Below are 19295 nucleotides of genomic sequence, written 5' to 3'. Positions count from 1 at the left end.
CCCAATGAATATGCATGAGATCAATATGCATACAGTGGAAGCAGTGCAGGCAAATAGATCTCATGCAAATTCACTGGGGAAATTCTGAAAACCTGATTGGTTGGCCCTCGGGGGCCGGAGTTGTGCAGGCCTGCTCTAACCATTAACACTCTCATAAACTGCATATCCACCGGAGCTGGAGAATATTGAATGAGCATGTTAGACAAAAAAAGAGGGTAACTCAGATTTTTGTCCCCAACCTACAACAGGCACACACCTACAATATATACAAGTAACAGGCAAGTCCCTTAACTGATGCAGTTCACCCAGGCAAACCATTCTTCTTCTCTATCTCTCCTTGGTTTTAAACAGAACAGTCTTTGAAAAAGCCAAGCTGTTGGTTGGGATTTTCTTAGTAAATAGAATATCTTAGTACTATAATTATAACTAGGGCTCCAATTTATAAATTGTAAATTTTGGTTTTTATTTACTAGCTAATTAAACATCCTCCCCCCCCCCCTCCATTTTTTCAAAGCCACATTAGACTTTTTTATTACTAGCCACAGCGGTATTAGCTCCAACGCTCATTGAATTCTTATGAGCATCAGAGCTAATATTGGTGCAGCCAGTGATTAAAAAGCCTAATGCAGCTTTGTGAAAGGGGTGGGTAAGAGTACTGAAAAATCAGTGTTTGTCAGTGTTTTTGTGGTGCTATCGTGTCACTGATATCAGCACAGACAAGGCACAAAAAATATGTAAGACAAGCCCAGGGTAGAGATGAAATAGTATTAGAACAAGAAGTGTTTTTCCACTGTATATTTTTATTTTTGCATCATTGGGGTTTTATTGATGTTTTTCAGCTAAAACTTAAAATCTAAAACCCTAAGTATGATGGAGTGGTCTATGGTGTGCCCATTTGACAAATGACTATTATAGAAATGATATCTCACAGCCACCCTGTATAAAACATCATTTAAAAAAAACTATGGTGCAAATACAATGGGTTCCATGTCTTTTGTTTTTGTTTTTCAGACATATTCAATCTGGGCTAGTAGCTGTAAAAACAAAACTGAATGCAATGAGCTGCATCCATCTGTCTCTATGATACAGGTAATTGACCGTGTTTTAAATTTTAGATATTTTTGTGTTATTGTTACTAGATGATAGTAATTTTATGGTAGTAATGTATGGTATATTAAAACAATACACTTAGGGGGTCCTTTTACTGTGTTTTAGCGTGAGCTAAATGCTAATGCATGGCAACGTGTCCATAGGATAGCATTTAGCGCGCGCTAAGATGCACTATCGCGCCCTAGTAAAAAGACCCCTTAGTCTTTGATTCTTTATCAACAATAGCAAACTCTTAGATGTATGACACTCTCATTAATCTTGTACATTCGGAATTTACGGAATAGGCAGGATTTACCTTTTGATATACAGTTGGTTTGAGTTGGAAAAAAAAAGACCAGGAGACATGTCTGACCCAACCATATTCTGAAAATTAACAGCTAGCTCTGGGTTGGCAACCCAAGTCAAACAAAAAAAATACATTTTGTAAATAATTTTGTAATTGTACTGTAATACTGTAATTGTGCATAGGAGCATAGTTTAGTAGTGAATAAAAAAATCTTTAGTAATCTTAAATGTGGAAGTAGGCTCTGAACTGCTAGATTCAAAGTGTTCTCATACTTACCACTATTTTTCCTCTACCAACTTGACCAATTTACTTTTGAATTGATTTATTATTAACCATTACTACTTTCACTGGCAAAACATTCCATAAATTTATCACTCTTTGGGCCTGAATTTACTAAGCTTTTTTGTTCATAGGCATAGAAAGAGAAAATAGAATCTTTGAATAAAACAGTATCATTTCCTTCAGTTTAATGGGGGTCCCTTCTGTTTTATCTGTAATTGCTGTGATAAAAAAGATCAATTGGAAGATCTTTTAGGGTCTGCTGGCTCAGTTTTAGGATAACATGAACTTCTTGAGTGTCATTTTTTTGTGTGTGTCACAAACTTTGGGCTCCTTTTACTAAGGTGCACTAGCAGTTTTAGCGCGCGCTACAATACCGCACGAGCTAAACGCTAATGCCTCCTTAGAGCTTGCGTTAGTATTTTTCATTTAGTGCGTGGTTAGCGTGCACTAATCTTTAGCGCGCATTAAAAACGCTAGCATACCTTAGTAAAAAGAGCCCCTTCTGTTTCTGTGGTTTCTTCTATTTGCTTTGTAACTCTTCATTGCATCTTTTGTTATGAATAAATGGATACTTGATTTTGAGGAAGGATGCCCAAACCTGACCCCTCCCCCCATAATTTAAGGGTGTAATTTGATAACTGCTCTTATTGTTGAAAGTATGTATATTTTCAGAGTTGAAAGTACATGCTTACATGGTATCCTGCATAGATTTTATGCCGGACCATTATACAGATGCATTTTCAGATTAAAAATACAGTGGTACCTTGGTTTATGAGCATAATTCATTCCAGAAGCATGCTCTTAAGCCAAAGCACTTGTATATCAAAGCAAAGTTCCCCATAGGTCATAATGCAAACTCAGAAGATTCTTTCTACAACTAAAATTTGCTATGGTGGCCCAGGGGTGGGTGCTGCAGCCCTTTCAGCTTGGTGGCTTCCTTCCCTCTGGGACGTCCTGCGTGCTTGTACGTGGTGCACGTGTTGTCGGGGCGGCAGCCAGCTTGACTCGGGAATTGAGAGGTCCTATGCATGCTTCTGCAGGATGGCAGCTGGCTTGAATCGGAAGCCGGGAGGCGCTGGTGGACGGCAGAGGCATCGGCTGAATCGGGAGGGCAGCCGCACGGGGACCCCGAGGGAAGGAAGCCACCACGCAGAAAAGGCTGCAGCACCCAAAGGCAGGTACCCACCCCTGGCCAACATAGCTGAGAGCTCGTTTAGCAAGTCAACACTCGTTTTGCAAGTTAAGGTTTGCGGGAGTGTTTTGCTTCTCTTGCAAAACACTCACAAACCGCGTTACTCGCAAACCGAGGTTTGACTGTACTTGCATACTTTGAAAATATGTAAATCGTGCCACAGTTCTGTTACAGTTCTACTCCCAGTGCAGACTTCCCTGCCTCCATATATAAAATGGCACTGTGCTCGGGGGGGGGGGGGGGGGGCGTCACGTGCCTGTTCTCAAGATGATTGCTTAGCGATCTTGCTCCGATCTAGCCCACAGCGAGAAATACAATTTTCTGCCTCAATCGGAATCATACCGGTCAGTATTTTACCAATTTACCTGCCAGAATGTTCTCCAAGTCGACTAAAGCCAAAAACGCCGCCTCTGCGGGCACCTCCGCTGTACACACCGCGTCTAAGCGGTCTAAGCACGAGCCACCGTCCCCTATCAAGGCCTGCCCACCTGACTCCGCAGAGCATAGCGCCTCCATTGTAGCCGACCTACACATTCTCCGCAGCCTCATGCACGAGAACTTGGCCCCTACAGCTGATATAAAAAACGAAATTGGCAACATCATGGCACAGCTCAAGTAGCATAATGCCCGAATTGATCTCACAGAGGAGCGTTTGGCGGCCCACGACTCCCAGCACCTGGAAATCCAGCGCGAACTTCGCAAAATAACCCTGCTTCAACATGACCTGGAGGATATCTCTAACCGCATGCGCCGGAACAATGTGCGTATAATAGGCCTTCCGGAAAATACAGAAGGTAAAAATATTCTGGAATTCCTTCACACCTTTATTCCTACCATTTTGAAGTTTCAATTTGCTCCTCCATTAGAAATAGAGCGTGCACACAGAGTGCCTTCCGGTCCTCCAGCTCCCTCCAAATCACCAAGGCCCATTGTCCTTAAAGTGCTTCGAAATCCACAAACACTACAGATCCTACAAGCTGCAAAGGCTAACCCTTCCTTAACAGTGGAGGGCAAACGGATTCTGTTTGTTCCTGACCCATCTAAATCTTCAGCGCAGAAACGCAAAACCTTTCTATCCATGCAGCCCCATCTCAAGATCATTGGCGCGCAATATGGGTTGTTTTACCCGGCCAGAATGAAAATAACTTAACGCAATACCACAAAAAATTTTGATGATCCTCTGGAGCTGCAAAAATTTCTGGATGACAATGCCAGCGATATGACCTGAACTGTTTACGCTGCTATCTCATGTTTCTTTTTGAGGCTCAGTTTCTCTGTTTCTTCTACACTCTCTTGGGCTGGGGAGTGAGCTAACTGAGTGCATCTTGTCAGCATGCGATCCCATTTTTGGATCTTCGTTTGTTCTTTGTTCTTGAACTTATTCAGCATGAATCATCGTTCTACTTTTTGTTTGTGTTTCTTCTTCCTTTTTTGCTTCTCTGCTTTGAAGTATATCCCTCATTTTGCTTTTACACTTGGACTTGATCCGTCGTCTGCGTCTACATGCACAGAGCTCCTCATCCTGCTCTCTGATGTTTTTTTCACCCTCCTATGGTCAATATAAATATTGTTTCCCTTAATGTTAAGGGCATCTCTAGCCCCATAAAGAGGAAAAAAATACTTCATTATTTCAAGCATCTTAGAGCAGACATATGCTTCGTTCAGGAATCCCATCTTAGTCTGGCAGAAGCTCAGAAATTATCTGGAGGCTGGATTCAATATTGCTTCGCCTCTCCAGCTGCAGGGAAGAAAAATGGTGTTATAACTCTGCTAAGCAAGTCCCTCAATTTTCAACTTTCCTCTCACAAATTTGACCCTAATGGTCGCTGGTCCTTCCTTGATGGATCCATTGATGGAAAACCTTTGAAACTTCTCAACATATACGCTCCAAATGCTGACGACCCCTCCTTTTTCCACTCCTTCCATACCATTTGCAACTCCTCCTTGTCAACGGACACCATAATAGCTGGAGACTTCAATTTCTCCTTAGATCCATTCATTGATAGATCTTCCTCCTGTCGTCCTTCCAAACTCAGAGTCCGTTCGTCGGTCTCCAACCTGATGACAACTTATGGATGGTCTGACATTTGGAGAATACTACATCCTACCTCAAAGGACTTTACATTCTACTCTGTGCCTCATCACTCATTCTCCAGGATTGACTACATTCTGGGTTCTAAAGACATTGTCAATATCATCACATCCACGAAAATTCATGACATTACCATCTCGGACCATGCAGCAGTTTCTTGCTCTCTGACTTGGTCTATCCTCCCCAAATCAAGACAATGGAGAATGAATAATTTCCTTCTGCAAGATGACTCTTTCATCTCACACATCAAGCATGAATCTCAGGTCTTTTTCCTCAATAACCTCTCCTCTGTTTCCGGTTTTTCCATCATCTGGGAATCATATAAGGCTTGGCTGCGAGGCGAATCAATCAGCTTCTCGCCTTAAACAAAAGAAAACATCTCTCCACTAACTTGAAGCTGAAATTCATGTTTTTGAATCCCAGCTTTACCACCGATTTGATTCCTCCACCTATAAGAAGTTACAGCAACTGAAATTTCAGTATAATGAAATCTTTAGTTCCCTTGCCTCTGCCTCACTATTTAGACATTCTGTAACATATTATGCATCCTCTAATAAATCTGGTCACCTTTTGGCCACGTATCTTAAAGGTAGATGCTCTAAACATCGGATCACTCACATCAAAACTTCAGCTGGTCAACTTCATACTACCACAAAGGACATCTTGGAAGACTTCCGCACCTTTTATGAAAATCCGTACACATCCGAATCCTCTTCATCTGAACTTTGTATCATGGAATTTCTCCAATCTCTTGATCTACCTTCCCTCACCACTTCTCAACAACATTCCCTAAGGCAACCTCTATCTCCAGAAGAAATCGCCACAGCCATCTCTTCGATGCCTTCTGCTAAAGCACCCGGTCCTGATGGACTTACTTCTGAATTTTACAAAACACTTTCTTCTTTTTTGACGCCACACCTCCTTACCTATTTTCAACACCTAATCAACTCTCCTGGCAGTCTACATCGCTTTCTGGAAGCGAACATCATCATTCTGCCCAAGCAGAATTGTGATCCTCACTTGGTGAAGAATTATCGTCCTATATCCCTTCTGAATTTGGACTATAAAATTTTTGCTAAACTATTGGTTTTGCGATTGAAAAAAGTCATGCTCAGCTTGGTACATAGGGACCAAGTGGGCTTTATGAAAGGGAGATATGGTGCTGACAATACTAGACTCCTATGTCATGTTCTCCACTCCGCCCTGTCGGACGCTCAAGCCTCAGTAATAGTCTCCCTAGATGCGGAGAACACCTTTGACAGGGTGAAGTACCTTTTTTGTGTATTATCTCATTTTGGCCTCCCCCAACCGTTTATTCATATGATCTCTCTGCTGTACCATAACCCCATGGCTAAATTGATAGTTAACGATGATGCTTCAGCACCCTTTACACTATACCGAGGAACAAGACAGGGTTGCCCAATGTCCCCACTATTGTTCAACCTTGCCCTTGAACCTCTCCTTGCAGCCATCCATCAATCCCCGTGTATTAGAGGTGTTACAATTGCCAATGTGGAATTCAAGATCTCAGCTTATGCTGACGATGTTCTTTTGTATTTAACTGATCCACAATCCTCTTTATCTTCTCTAGTCCATCTCATCTCTTTCTTTTCTACGATGTCTGGGATAAATCTGAAATAATGCCCCTCAATGACTCCTGCATTCCCTTTTCTAACTCATCATATCCCTTTACTTGGGTTTCCTCTGGTATAAAATATCTAGGTTTACCATTTGACAAAGATATCAAATCCTCTTCTCACGCCATAGCCACCAAACTACTTTCTCAGCTTAAAGATGCTTTAGCCTCTTGGTCTCCTTTACACCTTTCTTGGTGGGGGAGACTTGATACTCTAAAAATGATGGTGGTACCTAAAATTACCTATATCTTCAACATGTTCCCCCTTATGTTTCCTCTTTCTCTCTATAAACAACTAGAAAGCCTTATGCTCCGCTTTCTCTGGAATGATAAACCACATCGTATCTCCCTCCAAAAGTTGAAAACTCCCAAACAGTCCGGAGGGGTCAATTTCCCAGACCTTCGCTGCTATCATAAAGCTTTCATCCTGAGGCAGGGAGGGATGTGGTTTTCCTCCTTGAATGCCTCCGACCTTCCCAATTGGCTCTCTCTAGAAATGGCACTTATGCGCCCCTACTCGCTGTTGAGACTTTTGGGCTCCACTCTTCTTCAACACTTTCCCCACAACCCTATCATTCTGACCACTCTCATAAAACTCTCACAGAACTTGACAAAAATCTTGACATACCTTGGTGCAAATCTGCCTACTGTCCTATATGGCATAACCACCAATTTTTGATAGATAAAAAAACCTATTGCATGGCCTACATGGTTTACCAAGCATATCTGGTCTATAGAATCCATCTGCCATTCTGACGGCTCTTGGCTTACCTTTGATGAACTCATGACAGCCTTTTCACTTGCAGATTCACAATTTTACCAATGGTTGCAATTACGCTTCTCCATAAAAAAAATCAGGTTTCCACACCTCTGTCTCCAGCTCTATCCCAACACTATTTACCCTCTCCAACCAATATCTAGCTGTTGGCCACACTGCCTCACATTTTTATAAACTTCTCATGTCCTATTCTCTCAATCCAACCCTCCCTCTTTTAAAAACCTGGGAACTGGACCTAGCACAGACCATTTCTGAGGACGACTGGTCACACGTTTTCCGATCTACCTTTCACACCTCCAGATCAGCATCTTTTCTCCAAAGCATGTTCTTTCTTTTGCAAAGGGCCCAATGGACTCCTATCAAATCCCATAACATAAATCCCTCCTATTCCAAGAACTGTTGGACCTGTCATAAAGAAGAAGGTTCTTTAAAACATCTTCTCTTCTCCTGCTCCACGATACGTTCCTTTAGGAATGATGTTTGGGACACCATTTGTTCCATTTTTCACATTAATATAGCTCTCACTTATCAAATGCTACTGCCCTGAAACCTTTACTTACCGAGTTCGACACTTACCTGATGGACATTTTGCTTTCCTTAGCTCTCAAGGTTCTCCTTAGTTCTTGGAAAGACCTTACTCAGGCTACACATTCCCAATGGTGGAACTCAGTTTGTCTTACCTATCGTACTGAAGCTTACTTAGCTAAATCCACCTATAGATTCCCTCGCTTTAAAATCAAATGGAACTCATTGAGACTATTCCTTCATATTCCTGCTTTTTGATTTTTCTGGCCCCCTTTTCTCTTTTGCTTTTGCCTCCTCTTTCCCACATTTTCACTTGATTCATGCTGTTGAATTGTATTTTCACTTGTTGTATGATTATGAGTTATACAAATGCTGTCTATATCATTTACTGTGCTAAGGTTGCTTTATTTCATTGCTGGTTTATATATATACCTACCTGCGCAACTTGTATAACTCTAGTTTTTCATCTCTCTATATGTATATCTACTTTCAAAATATTTTTTCAATAAAAAAAACATTGACTAAAAAAAAAATGGCACTGTGCTCTTATTTTTACCCACATATAGGGAAGGTAATTTTATAAAAGTTCATTTTAATATTTCAAGTCCTGTTTTACCTATAGAATGGCTTTCAAAATTCCATTCCTTATGTCTGACAAATGAGCTGTTTGAGTAAGCATCACATAGCTCTATATAAGAAAATTTAATAAGACTTCAGTCTATTTCGTTAGTGCAGTTAAGAGTAGAGAGTTGCACAGGGACAGAAATCCCACCCGTCCCCGCCAGGATCCTCTCCGTCCCCGCCAGGATCCTCTCTGTCCCCACCCATCCCCGCCAGGTTCCTCTCCGTCCCCACCCATCCCCGCAAGGAATTACCTCCATCCCCACCCGTCCCCATAAAAAGCAGCAATTACTTCTGACAGGATCATCAATTCCACGGTTTCTTTTGTGTTTGTGTTGCTGTTTTTCTTGTGGAATCTCTTTGGTGGAACCTTTTTTTTGTTTTCTGTTCAGGTAATTAACTTATAAACCCCCTCTTTTACTAAGGTTGATGTGTCCATTATATTATATGGATGAACACTGCTTCCAAAGTACCGTTGGCTAGAGGGGGGTCCCCATGGGAGTCCCATGGGCCAGAGAGGGGTTCCCATGGGAGACTATGATAGTTGCGAGTAGTATTGTGCATTAATGCCTGACGCAGCGGAAATAATATTGATTCCGCAAAACGCTGGCCTGCGTCGGCATAAGTGAATAATAACTGGCATAAAGAGCAAGACTGAGAGGCACCAGCTACTAAGATAAGTTGAAGAAATGATTAACTATCTGGTCTCTCGAAACTAAAGAGAAGTGCACCTCATGTTTTGGAATGAAATTTACAGCATGTTTTGGAATGAAATAACTGTGAAATAATTTTTAAATGAAAAAGTGATAAGAAATTATAAAAAACAAAAAATATATAAGCTTATAAAACAAATTGAATAAATGACAATAAACAATATATTCAGGTTTTTTGTGGCCAATGACTGGAGCTTGGAGCGATACAAAACTACTCCGACCACTTCAGTCTATTACAAGACTGTGCGTAGGCTCCTTTTCTGAGACTTTTTCCTGAATCTAATCTTTAAACAAAGTAGGGTGATGTGCACTTATCTTAGCAGGTGAATGTAGTATAAGAGCTGTTATGTTATATGGAATAAGCACAATTTATCAAACATTGAAAAAGGTATAATTATCGGATACCAGTTCAAGGGTGGCAGAATTTCAGAAACAGCAGTTTCTGAACTGTTCACAGGCTGCGATGGTTAAAAAGTAGCTTGAGTAGATGAATGGAACCTTTTTGACAACCCAATGTGGTAACTGGGGGAGTGGGGGGCAGCACAAGCCATTGATGCGAGAGGTGAACATCAGCTGAACAGGTTGGTACAGGCTGATCAGCACACTACCATGGAGCAACTCATCATCCAAATGAACCAGGGGGCTACTAGATGTGTGTCCAAAATGACTGCAGCAAACCCTGTTGCGAATGGGGCTCTGGAGCATATGGCTAGTGACTGCATCCTTGCTCACTAGGGTTCTTCACAAAAAGTTTGCAGTTTGCACTGAAGTGCTGACATTGGACTTCCACTGACTGACAGAGGGTTGCTGCCTTCGATGAGTCATGTTTTGATCTTCATTGAATGGATGGACTTTGGTGTGTCAAGCAAGAAACCGCTGAGAACAAACACCCAGAAACCACAGTTGGACGTACACAAGCTGGTGACGACAGTGTTATGATCTGAATCTCTTGATAGCTCTGGAAAGCACTCTCAGCCGATATGGATCCTTGCCGAACAAGTACACTCATACATGTTGACGGTCTTCCCTCTGGCGATGGGATCTTTCATCAGGACAATGCGACTTGTCATACCCCCCATAACTGTTTGCTAGTGGTTCACAGAGCACTACTGAGACTTCTAACTACTTCCCTGGCCTCCAAATTCCCCAGACCATAACCTAATCGAGCATATTTGGGACCACCTCGATCAACATAGTCAACAATTGAATCCACCACCATGCACCCGTCAGCAACTGTTGGATGCACTGTAGTCTGCTTGGCTTCAAGTACCTCTAGCAACCACCCAGCATCTTATTGAGCCATTCCCATGGTGTATGGCTGCTATCCATTCTACCAGAGGCAGTTACTCTGGTTATTAGTGCTACCTAATTCAGGAAAAAAAATTTCAATTGATTTGGCCCATTGAATTGATTTTTCAATTTGATTGACTTTTCCTGCTCAATCGGGTGTTTAGTTTTTTTCCCCAAACGTTCTGGTGGATTTATTTTGTAGCCTCTTCACCCACTCCACCTCCCTTTGCCCTCTCCAACCCCATGCTGGCACTGTAATGTAAACAAAAAAGACTTTTCCTCTCTGTTAGGTCCTACCTCATGCTCGCTGTCTTAACACAAGCTCTGGCAAGATACACATTTCAAATCTGACATATTGTAATCACAAAATAGAAAATAAAATTATTTTTTCTACCTTTTATTGTTTGGTTATTTTATTATTCAAATCATGTTGGTCCCAGGCTCTGTTTTCTGTTTGTCTTCTGTTAACTCGCTTGCCAGGGTCTCCTGCCCATTTGACGTTTTCTTCTTTCTCCGTGCTCACCATCCATCTCTGTCTCTTCCCTTCCACTGTCGTATCCAATAGTTTCCCACATCTGTCTCTCTTCTTGCCTTGTGCCCTGGGTCAAACCTCTTTATTCCCCTCCATGCAGCATCTTTCTCTTCCTCTCCTCCATTATCATGTGCAACGTTTCTTTTATCTCCTTATGCACCATTTCTCCTTGCCCTCTACCCTATGTCCAACATTTCTCCCTCTCTCTTATCCATGTGTGTCTCCCTCCCCTCCACCATATGCAGGATCTCTCCCTCTTAACCCTTTCTACCTCTTTGTTACATCTCTCCTTTCCTCTCCTCTACCCCATGTCCAACAATTATTCCTCTCTCCCCGCATGTGCAGTAACTTTCTATCCTTCCTATCCTCCTATGCAGCAACTTTTGCTCCCTCCCTTCCATTCTCCTGTGTAGCAGCTTTCCATCCTTCTATCCTCCTGTGAAGCACCTCCTGACCGACACCCTCTATAGTGAGATCTGACATACGGGCCTCCTAAAGCAGCAGCAGCATTGGCGTTGGCCAGTGGGAAGAGGCAGCACTCTGAACAGGCTGTTTCTGGCCGGCCCACCAGGGCTTTCCTCATCATCAGTGACACGGCAGAGAAAAGGCCCCGGCGGGGCAGGCCAGGAGCAGCCTATTCCAAGCACTGCCTCTTCCTCCCACCACTGCTGCTGCTAGGAGACCCAGAGGTGTCAGGACTCACTGAATCGGTTAGTCTGATTTTTTTATTTATTTTTTTTTTTTAAGAAAGCAAATTGATTCACTGATGTGAATCGATTCAAATCTGCAAATCAGATAGTACTACTGAATAGTAACAGGTGATCATAATAAAATGACTTGACTGTGTATATATTTATTATTTGTGAAATGGTGTTGATTTATCTTCAGTCAGTTCGAAATACACTTGCAAATGTTATCTTTACACCTCTACCATTTATTAATTAGAAAATCAGTTTTTAGCAGTATGATATTAATATTTTAACTTGTAAGGATTTCTTACTCATTGGTGCATAATTATTTTCTCTTTTTAGATATTAGCATTTATCCTCATCAGGAACATCCCCGGATATGCACGTTCTGTATATAGCTCCTTTTTTTCATGGTTTGGCAAAATTTCTTTAGAGGTAAGTAAATTCCATTTAAGTATGTACAGTGTTCTCCCCAGAAATTTTTTCTAGCCGGGTGGCACAAAAAAATAGCTGGGTGGGGCGGGACGGGGAAATAAGTTGGTGCAAATTTGATGCTATGCAAATTAACCCTCCCTGCTTACAGTGAAGGAGTAGGACTGGGGAAGAGGGTTGGTCCACGACCTGGAACGCTATGAAAGTTACCCCTCTCTGCTCACGGTGAAGGAGTAGGGTAGGGGTGTCCAATCTTTTGGCTTCCCTGGACCACATTGGACAAAAATATTTTCTGGGGCCGCACAAACACCAACACTAACACTAGCTGATGAGCAAAAAAAAAGGCTGAGCAGGTCCCAAATTTGCAATCACTAATATAGAAGATGTACGTATCTAATAATAAACCTTCATTAAAGGGACACTGAGTGATCCTCCACGTACACCGCTGACAGTGGGAGCAGCCACAGGCTTCCGCATCCCCACTCTGATGAGCAGGGATGCGCGTTCCTGGTTCTCCCATTCACTTCTATTACAGCTATGGTGAGCCTCTTCAGAGGTGAGCCTTATCAGAGCGGGGATGCTGAATCAGCTGTCAGCAGCGCACGTGGAGGATCGTTTAATCAGGGTAAATATTACTGCTTTTTTGGGCCTCCTCCCTGCCCCCCCTTGGTTTTCATGTATGCATGAAAGCAGGGGCAGCTTGAGGATATTGCCTTTGGCTGCAAAGCTTGGAGATTTTGAGTTGCCAGACTGGAGGAAGATGTCTTCAGTTGGCAGGGCTTGGGAATCTCTACTAGCTCAAGTATTCATAAATTGCACTCAGGCAGGGAGAAACTTTGGTGCCCCTCCACTAATTTTGGGCTCCAGTCCCTCTTCCAAATCAGCTGTATATGACTACGCCACTGAATACAAAAATAATTGTGATGCACATATCCCAAAGCTAACATATTCCAGTTAATAAATTCATATTAAAACAATTTTTTCTACCTTATCGTCTGGATGTTTTGTTTTTCCATCATCTTGGTCCCAGTTTCTCTTTCTGCTTTTTGTCGATCTTCTACCAATTCTCTTTCCAATGTTTGCTGTCCAGTTTTTCTCCTCTCAATACTGTTCCATTCTTTCCTTATGCCTTTCTCCAATGTATTGATTTTTCCCTTTCAGCCTTCTTAACTTTTTCTCTTTTTTGCCTCTGTCCACTTAAATCTTGCCTTCTTTCTCACCCTTCTTCTTTATAAATGTTCAGCTACCTCTCAATTCTCCATCTTCTCTCAGTCCCTAGCTCTCCCATTTCCCATCTCATTCCTTTCCCAGCCTCCTATTTCCTTCTATCTACTCCCCATTACCACATTTCTACCACTATTCTCACTCATCTTGTCATCTCCCTTTTGACCTCATCCACATGGCTCACCACTTTCAGAATCCCCCTCCCTCTCTCCACTGGTCAGGCTGTAACTTCCTGTCCCTTTCTTTCCATCTCCTGCCTAGCATCTTCTTATCCCAGCTCTCTTCCCTCCTGCCCTCCCATGGGTCCATCTCTCTTCCTCTATCTCCATGGTCCAACATTTTGCTCCCTCTCTTTTCTGTTTTCTTCTTCCCTCCCCCTTTGATGCTGAATAATAAAATGGAGGGGGAAAAAAGAGAGATGCTGCATCTTTGCCTTCCATCCACAGACCTAACATTTCTCCCTCCTTCCCATCCCAAGATCCAACTTCTCTCCCTTTCTCTTCCCAACTGACCCCATCCCATCTCTCCCCCTGCCTGCCTGCCTCCCTTCCCCAGGTCCACCATTTCTTCCTTTCTCTTCCCAACAGTTCTCTCCCTTCAAATATCTCTTTCCCTCTTCCTCCTCATCAATGCTATAAATTCTGTGCAGGGTATCAGGATTATGCAGGTAAGATGAACTAGACCATTTCTAGAATGCTTTTGAAGAGTTATCAAATGTATCTACAATTGATCTGGATCTCTAGAGCAGTGTTCCTCAACCTTTTGACACCTATGGACCGGCGGAAATAAAATAATTATTTGGGCACCGGCACCAGTCCACGGACCGGCAGTTGAAGAACACTGGGATAAGTCATGCCCATCTCCACTCAATCTCTGCCCCAAACCCCGCCCCCATAATAGTACTAAATGTAACACCATTTGTTCCATTCATTTTTCATATAAACACACAATATAATTGTATTAACAGCACATAATGGTTAACCACAAAATTAAAATACACAAAGCACACCGTATGCTTTTTAACATTAATTCCTACCATAAAACAGATAACCCCATGCAAATGCAGGACCAAAAACTAAAAGTACTAATATTTACAAACCCTAACATGCAAGGCTCTGCAAGCAGTACAACCCCAGAGGAAAAGAAACAAATGCATTTCTTCCTGAACAGACAAATCAATCACTAAATTAAAAAAAATAAAAGCATTTCCCCTACCGTTGTTGTCTCTCTCCCTCCATGTGCCTTGCCTTCTGGCCTGCCCCCCGGTGTATCTTTGGGACGGTCTACTTTGTGATCAATGCAGCATCTTTGGGCCGGCTCCCTGAGTGCTGCATTGCACAAAGCTGTGGGCAGCAGCTCCTCGCATTCATCCCGTGCCTCATCTGGAAGCCTTCCCTCTGACGTTTCAATGTCAGAGAGAAGGCTTCCGGTTCAAGGGCAGGCCGCGTGGAGGAGCCTTTTCCCATAGCTTTGTGCACTGCAGCCCTCAGAAAGCTGGCCCGAAGACGCCGCGTTGAGCACACCGTGGACTGGCGGCTGAAGAACACTGTCTTGGGCCCGATGGACTACGGCCCTGTGAACCGGCAGAAAATTTCTGTGGACTGGCACCAGTCCACGGACTGGTGGTTGAAGAACACTGCTCTAGAGCACTTGGTTTTGGGCATTTCCACCAGCTGTGTGCAGTGAACTTTTATCCCTCTACATGAGGAACTAGTCTCTGGGAATAATTTTTAGTCTTCTTCCTTTTGGATAGAGTGATTGTCATTCAAACAGTCATAGCTGCCAGTGCAGAAATTAGAAATAAATTTAAAGAAACGGGTCAAGTTATTTTGGTCTGTTCCCATTTTGTACTGTATATGAAGGTTTCAATCCCTTATACAAAGTTCTGAGTTTATTCAAGACCACATATATGAAATACCCCCAAAATACTCACCAATTAATAATTCAGAAACTCCAGTCAGAGTCTCATGACTCCTACAGCCACTTTGGTTCTTGGGACACATTTTTTTTTGCAAGCCGCGCACCAATCCTCTTCCCTGTCTCTACTCCAGGGGTGTCCAACCCGTGGCCTGACAAGGAGTTTTGTGCAGCCCAGCTTCTCTCTCCCTCCGGCGGTAGTTTTCTGGCCGGCTCCCTTCTGCAGTCGGCTGCGGATGGCGTCGGCTCCTCGTGCGTGATTCATGGCTGATTTGGTAGCCTTCTCTCTGACGTCGTGACATCAGAGGGAACGCTTCTGACACAGCCACAGATCGCGTGCGAGGAGCCAACGCCACCCACAGTCAACTGCAGAAGGGAGCCGGCCAGAAAACTACACGCCGGAGGGAGATAGAAGCTGGGCCGCACAAAACTTCTTGTCGGGCCGCAGGTTGGACACCCCTGGAGTAAGGACAGGGAAGAGGATTGGAGCACGGCTTTGATGCTGGTGGTGTGGATGCAAGATGGCAGCCGGGCGCTCGCCTAAATTAGCTGGGCGCAGCACCCGGCTAAAACACGCTAGGGAGAACACTGATGTATGTGAAAAAGTGCACCTAAGTAGATATTCTAGTGCAATTGTTGTGTCATTCTGGACGAACTGGTAATATCCCCATGCTTGCAAGTCATGCAGAAGGAATCAATTCCAGTTTTTGAATTTCTCCACCTTCACTTGAGGTCTCTGTTACCACTTTCAGTTTTTCCTTATGCGTGCGAGCTAGAAGGAGTGTGTTTGATCTGCTCTGTATATTTCTTTATTTTTTCTTTTGGTCTTTTTCACAAATTTTGGATAGCTTTCGGTGCTCAGAGCTTTCCTTATCGAGGGTTCAGCTCTGCCTGCATGGAGAAGAAATAAACTGAGGTCTGCAGCTGATAGGCCAATCCTTTTTGGAGCTTGGGGGTCCATTTCCCTGGTAGCATCGCTCACCTACTGCATTGCATGGGCTGGAGCACTGGCCATCGGCATCCATAGGGGGCTCAGCGGGGTCCCGCAGAGTGCCAACTGCATTTTAACCCCCCCATCCCCCCTTGGGACAATGGGGTTTTGCTGCTCAGTTGGACACCAGTCCGATGATTTGGCGTTGGAGAAGTGTTCCATTTGAGGCAGTGATTTCTTCTCCTACTTCGAACTACCTTTGGAGCTGAGGCATGCTGAAGCACATTTCCATCACAGTTCTCAGTAAGGCTGTTACAGCCTATGGTAAAAATCAGGGAGATGTTTAAAACGTTTTTTTTCAGGTTTCTGCTCCTCCCCTTAGGTTTCTCCACCTCCAAAATCATAAAATTGCTGGGTTTTTTATTTTAGTTAAAGTGTTTTTGAGCTGGTTTTTTGGCACCAAAATGCTGCCATGACAGTCATCGTGGATTTCCCAATTCTTTTTTTCAAAGTTCTCCAGAACCTTTAAATCACCTCATTTTGCTTCAAAATTGGCTGGGATAAAGTCCTCAGGCTCCTTTACCCCTAATTCATGCCAGGTTTGCACTGGATGGGTGCCCAAAAGAGCACCCTTGCATCACATGCCACATAGCATGTGAAGGGGGGGGATGGGAGTGGTTGGTTTAGCCTCCCCTTTGCTCTGATAAGGAAGATCCTAGTAATACTCTCTGTGATCTTTCATTTAGGAAGGAGGAAAACCATACCAGTGCCAATTCGTGAATTCCGATAGAATGGCTAGGGGAAGAGAGTGGTCGATAGTATCGAAGGGAGCACTTAGGTCTAATAGCAATGAGTCTCATGCTAATGAGACTTTTCCCTGGTCCAGGATTTTCCAGCAGTCTTCTACAATGTCTAGTAGCATTGTTTCTGTGCTGTGGTGTTGTCTGAATCCAGATTGGAAGTTGGAGAGGGTGGCGTTTGTTTCCATGAAGTCTCGTAGTTGTGTGAGCACTATTTTTCTAGTATTTTTGAGACAGATGGGAGTTTTGAGATTGGTCTGAAGCTGTTTGGGTTATCCGGATCCATGATGTGGTTTTTTTTTTTAGGATTGATCTCACCACAGCAGATTTCCAGCTCTGTGGTATTATGCCTGAGCATAGGGATTCATTTATTAAAGGTAAGATGGAGTTAAAGAAAATTTTGTTGGTTGCTAGGAGTGTAGTGGATGGGCACAGGTCTATGACCGATGTTGTGGTGTATAGGGAGTCTACTATACTTTTTAGGTCTTCGTGGGCAGCTGGTTTGAAGCTGTTAAGGGTTTCTATCTTGCGTGGGTTGTCGTGTTGTATAACTTTTGGGACGTTCGACAGAGCTTTGGCCTCTGAGTCCAGGGTTTCATGTATCTTTGATATCTTGTTGTGGAAGAAAGTCGAGAGGGATTCGCTATCTAAGTTTGTAGGGCGTGGTGTGGCCCTTGGGAGGCGGTGAATAAGTCTTTCTATAGTATGAAGATGGCCTTTGACCTGCTCAGGATCTTGGAAAGTAGGTTAGCAAAATGTACCCTTTTTTTCAAGTGTTGCTAGTTTATACTCTTGCAGGAGGGTTTTCCAGGTGGATTTGTCCTCAGCGTTATGTGTTTTGTACCAAGTTCTTTCTGCTGTCCTGCCTCTTCTTTTCTCAGACTTTCTGTGAACCAGGGCGATGAGAAGGATCTTGTGTTCATTTTGGTTTCTTTGACTTTTTTCTAATTTCTCGTAGAGTGTTTTTATGCCAGTACCGCCTTCTCTAGGGAGTTGGTCGGACCTGCGTTTAGGTCTAGTTTGGAAATGCCAAGGGTCAAGGTTGACCGACTTTGGGTCGAGTGTGGTTGTTTTTTATGATGTTGTTTGGTCTGCAGTCCCTTTGGCCTTTGTGTAGATTGAACGTGATTATGTGGTGGTCAGTCCAGTGGTCTGTTTGTTTTTTAACATGATCAATGTGGACAAGCTTCTAATATTGTTTGAAAACTTTTGGAAAGAATAAAAGGACAGTCAAGAACATTGTGTTTACCACAGTTTGTTTTTATTTGGATTGTTCCTTTTTTCTATGGAACATTGGGTCGTCTTGTTCTGTTTTTCTCCAGTCAATCCAGGGGACCAGAATGTTGGCTTGTGGGCTTGATTTGTGGTCAATTAGCAGGTCTTTTGAGATGAAAATCAAATCTAGTTTGTTCCCGGAGGGATGTGTGTGGGAGTGCATTTGTTGGATGAATCCAAGATCAGACAGTGACTTGGTAAAGTCTCATGGGGCACCAGTGATTTCTGGGAAATCCGCAAAGTTGAAGTTTCCTAGGATGATGATTTATTTGTGGTTAACCGACAGGTTGCTTACAATAGCTAGTAGTTGGTCAAGAATAGACATCGGAGAGGAAGGGGCTCTATAGATTAGGATGAATATGATTTTTTTTCTCGTGGCCTATAGAGAAAATGAGGCATTCCAAGTCTTTTAGTAAGATGGAGTTTATTTGGCATGAGTTTAATTTGGATTTGGTGATCGCTGCCACCCCACCCCCTCTTTTTTCAGGCAGGAACATGCCACTGTTGGTAACCCTGAAGGCATAGTGCACCCAAGATGGCCCCATCATTTTCTTTTAGTCATGTTAACATCACTAATAGGAGATCCCATCTGTTGTTCATGATGGCATCTGTTAGGATGAGGTCTTTGCCATTTACAGATCTGGCATTTACTAGAGCTGCCAGCATGGTGTTGGTTTTGGGCATATCTGTATTGGTCATAATTTTTTTGAGATTGGGGGTTCTGCCTGCTGTTGGCTTCATGTGAAAATGGTATGTTAGATCTCCATATCGACCCTGGCCTGTGATAGCAGGAATGTGCAGTGCCATCATGAGAAATATGAGTGTGATGGCTAAGAGAGGGCTTGGTGTATTTGACTTTCCGGGGGTGTTGTGGGGACATGATTTTGAGCCTGGGTCTACTTGTTCCGCACAGGGCCTGGTTCTACTTGGTCCCACCAGCGGGAGAGGCCCGCCTGCTTGACAGCCCTTT

The 19295-nt window shown here is 43.2% G+C and overlaps 1 protein-coding gene across 1 annotated transcript in view; it reads left to right on the top strand.

Moving 5' to 3' along the window:
- CASD1 (CAS1 domain containing 1) overlaps positions 1-19295 on the top strand; it is a 239267-nt gene that overhangs the window by 208235 nt on the left and 11737 nt on the right. The window contains exons 16-17 of the mRNA XM_033931105.1: positions 1012-1089; positions 12089-12181. Coding sequence (XP_033786996.1) covers positions 1012-1089; positions 12089-12181 — 171 coding nt within the window. The remainder of the gene's footprint in view (positions 1-1011; positions 1090-12088; positions 12182-19295) is intronic.

This window comes from Geotrypetes seraphini, chromosome 2, assembly GCF_902459505.1.
Source record: "Geotrypetes seraphini chromosome 2, aGeoSer1.1, whole genome shotgun sequence".
In the NCBI taxonomy this organism is placed as follows: Eukaryota; Metazoa; Chordata; class Amphibia; order Gymnophiona; family Dermophiidae; genus Geotrypetes; species Geotrypetes seraphini.
This window is presented reverse-complemented; position numbering and strand designations above follow the sequence as displayed.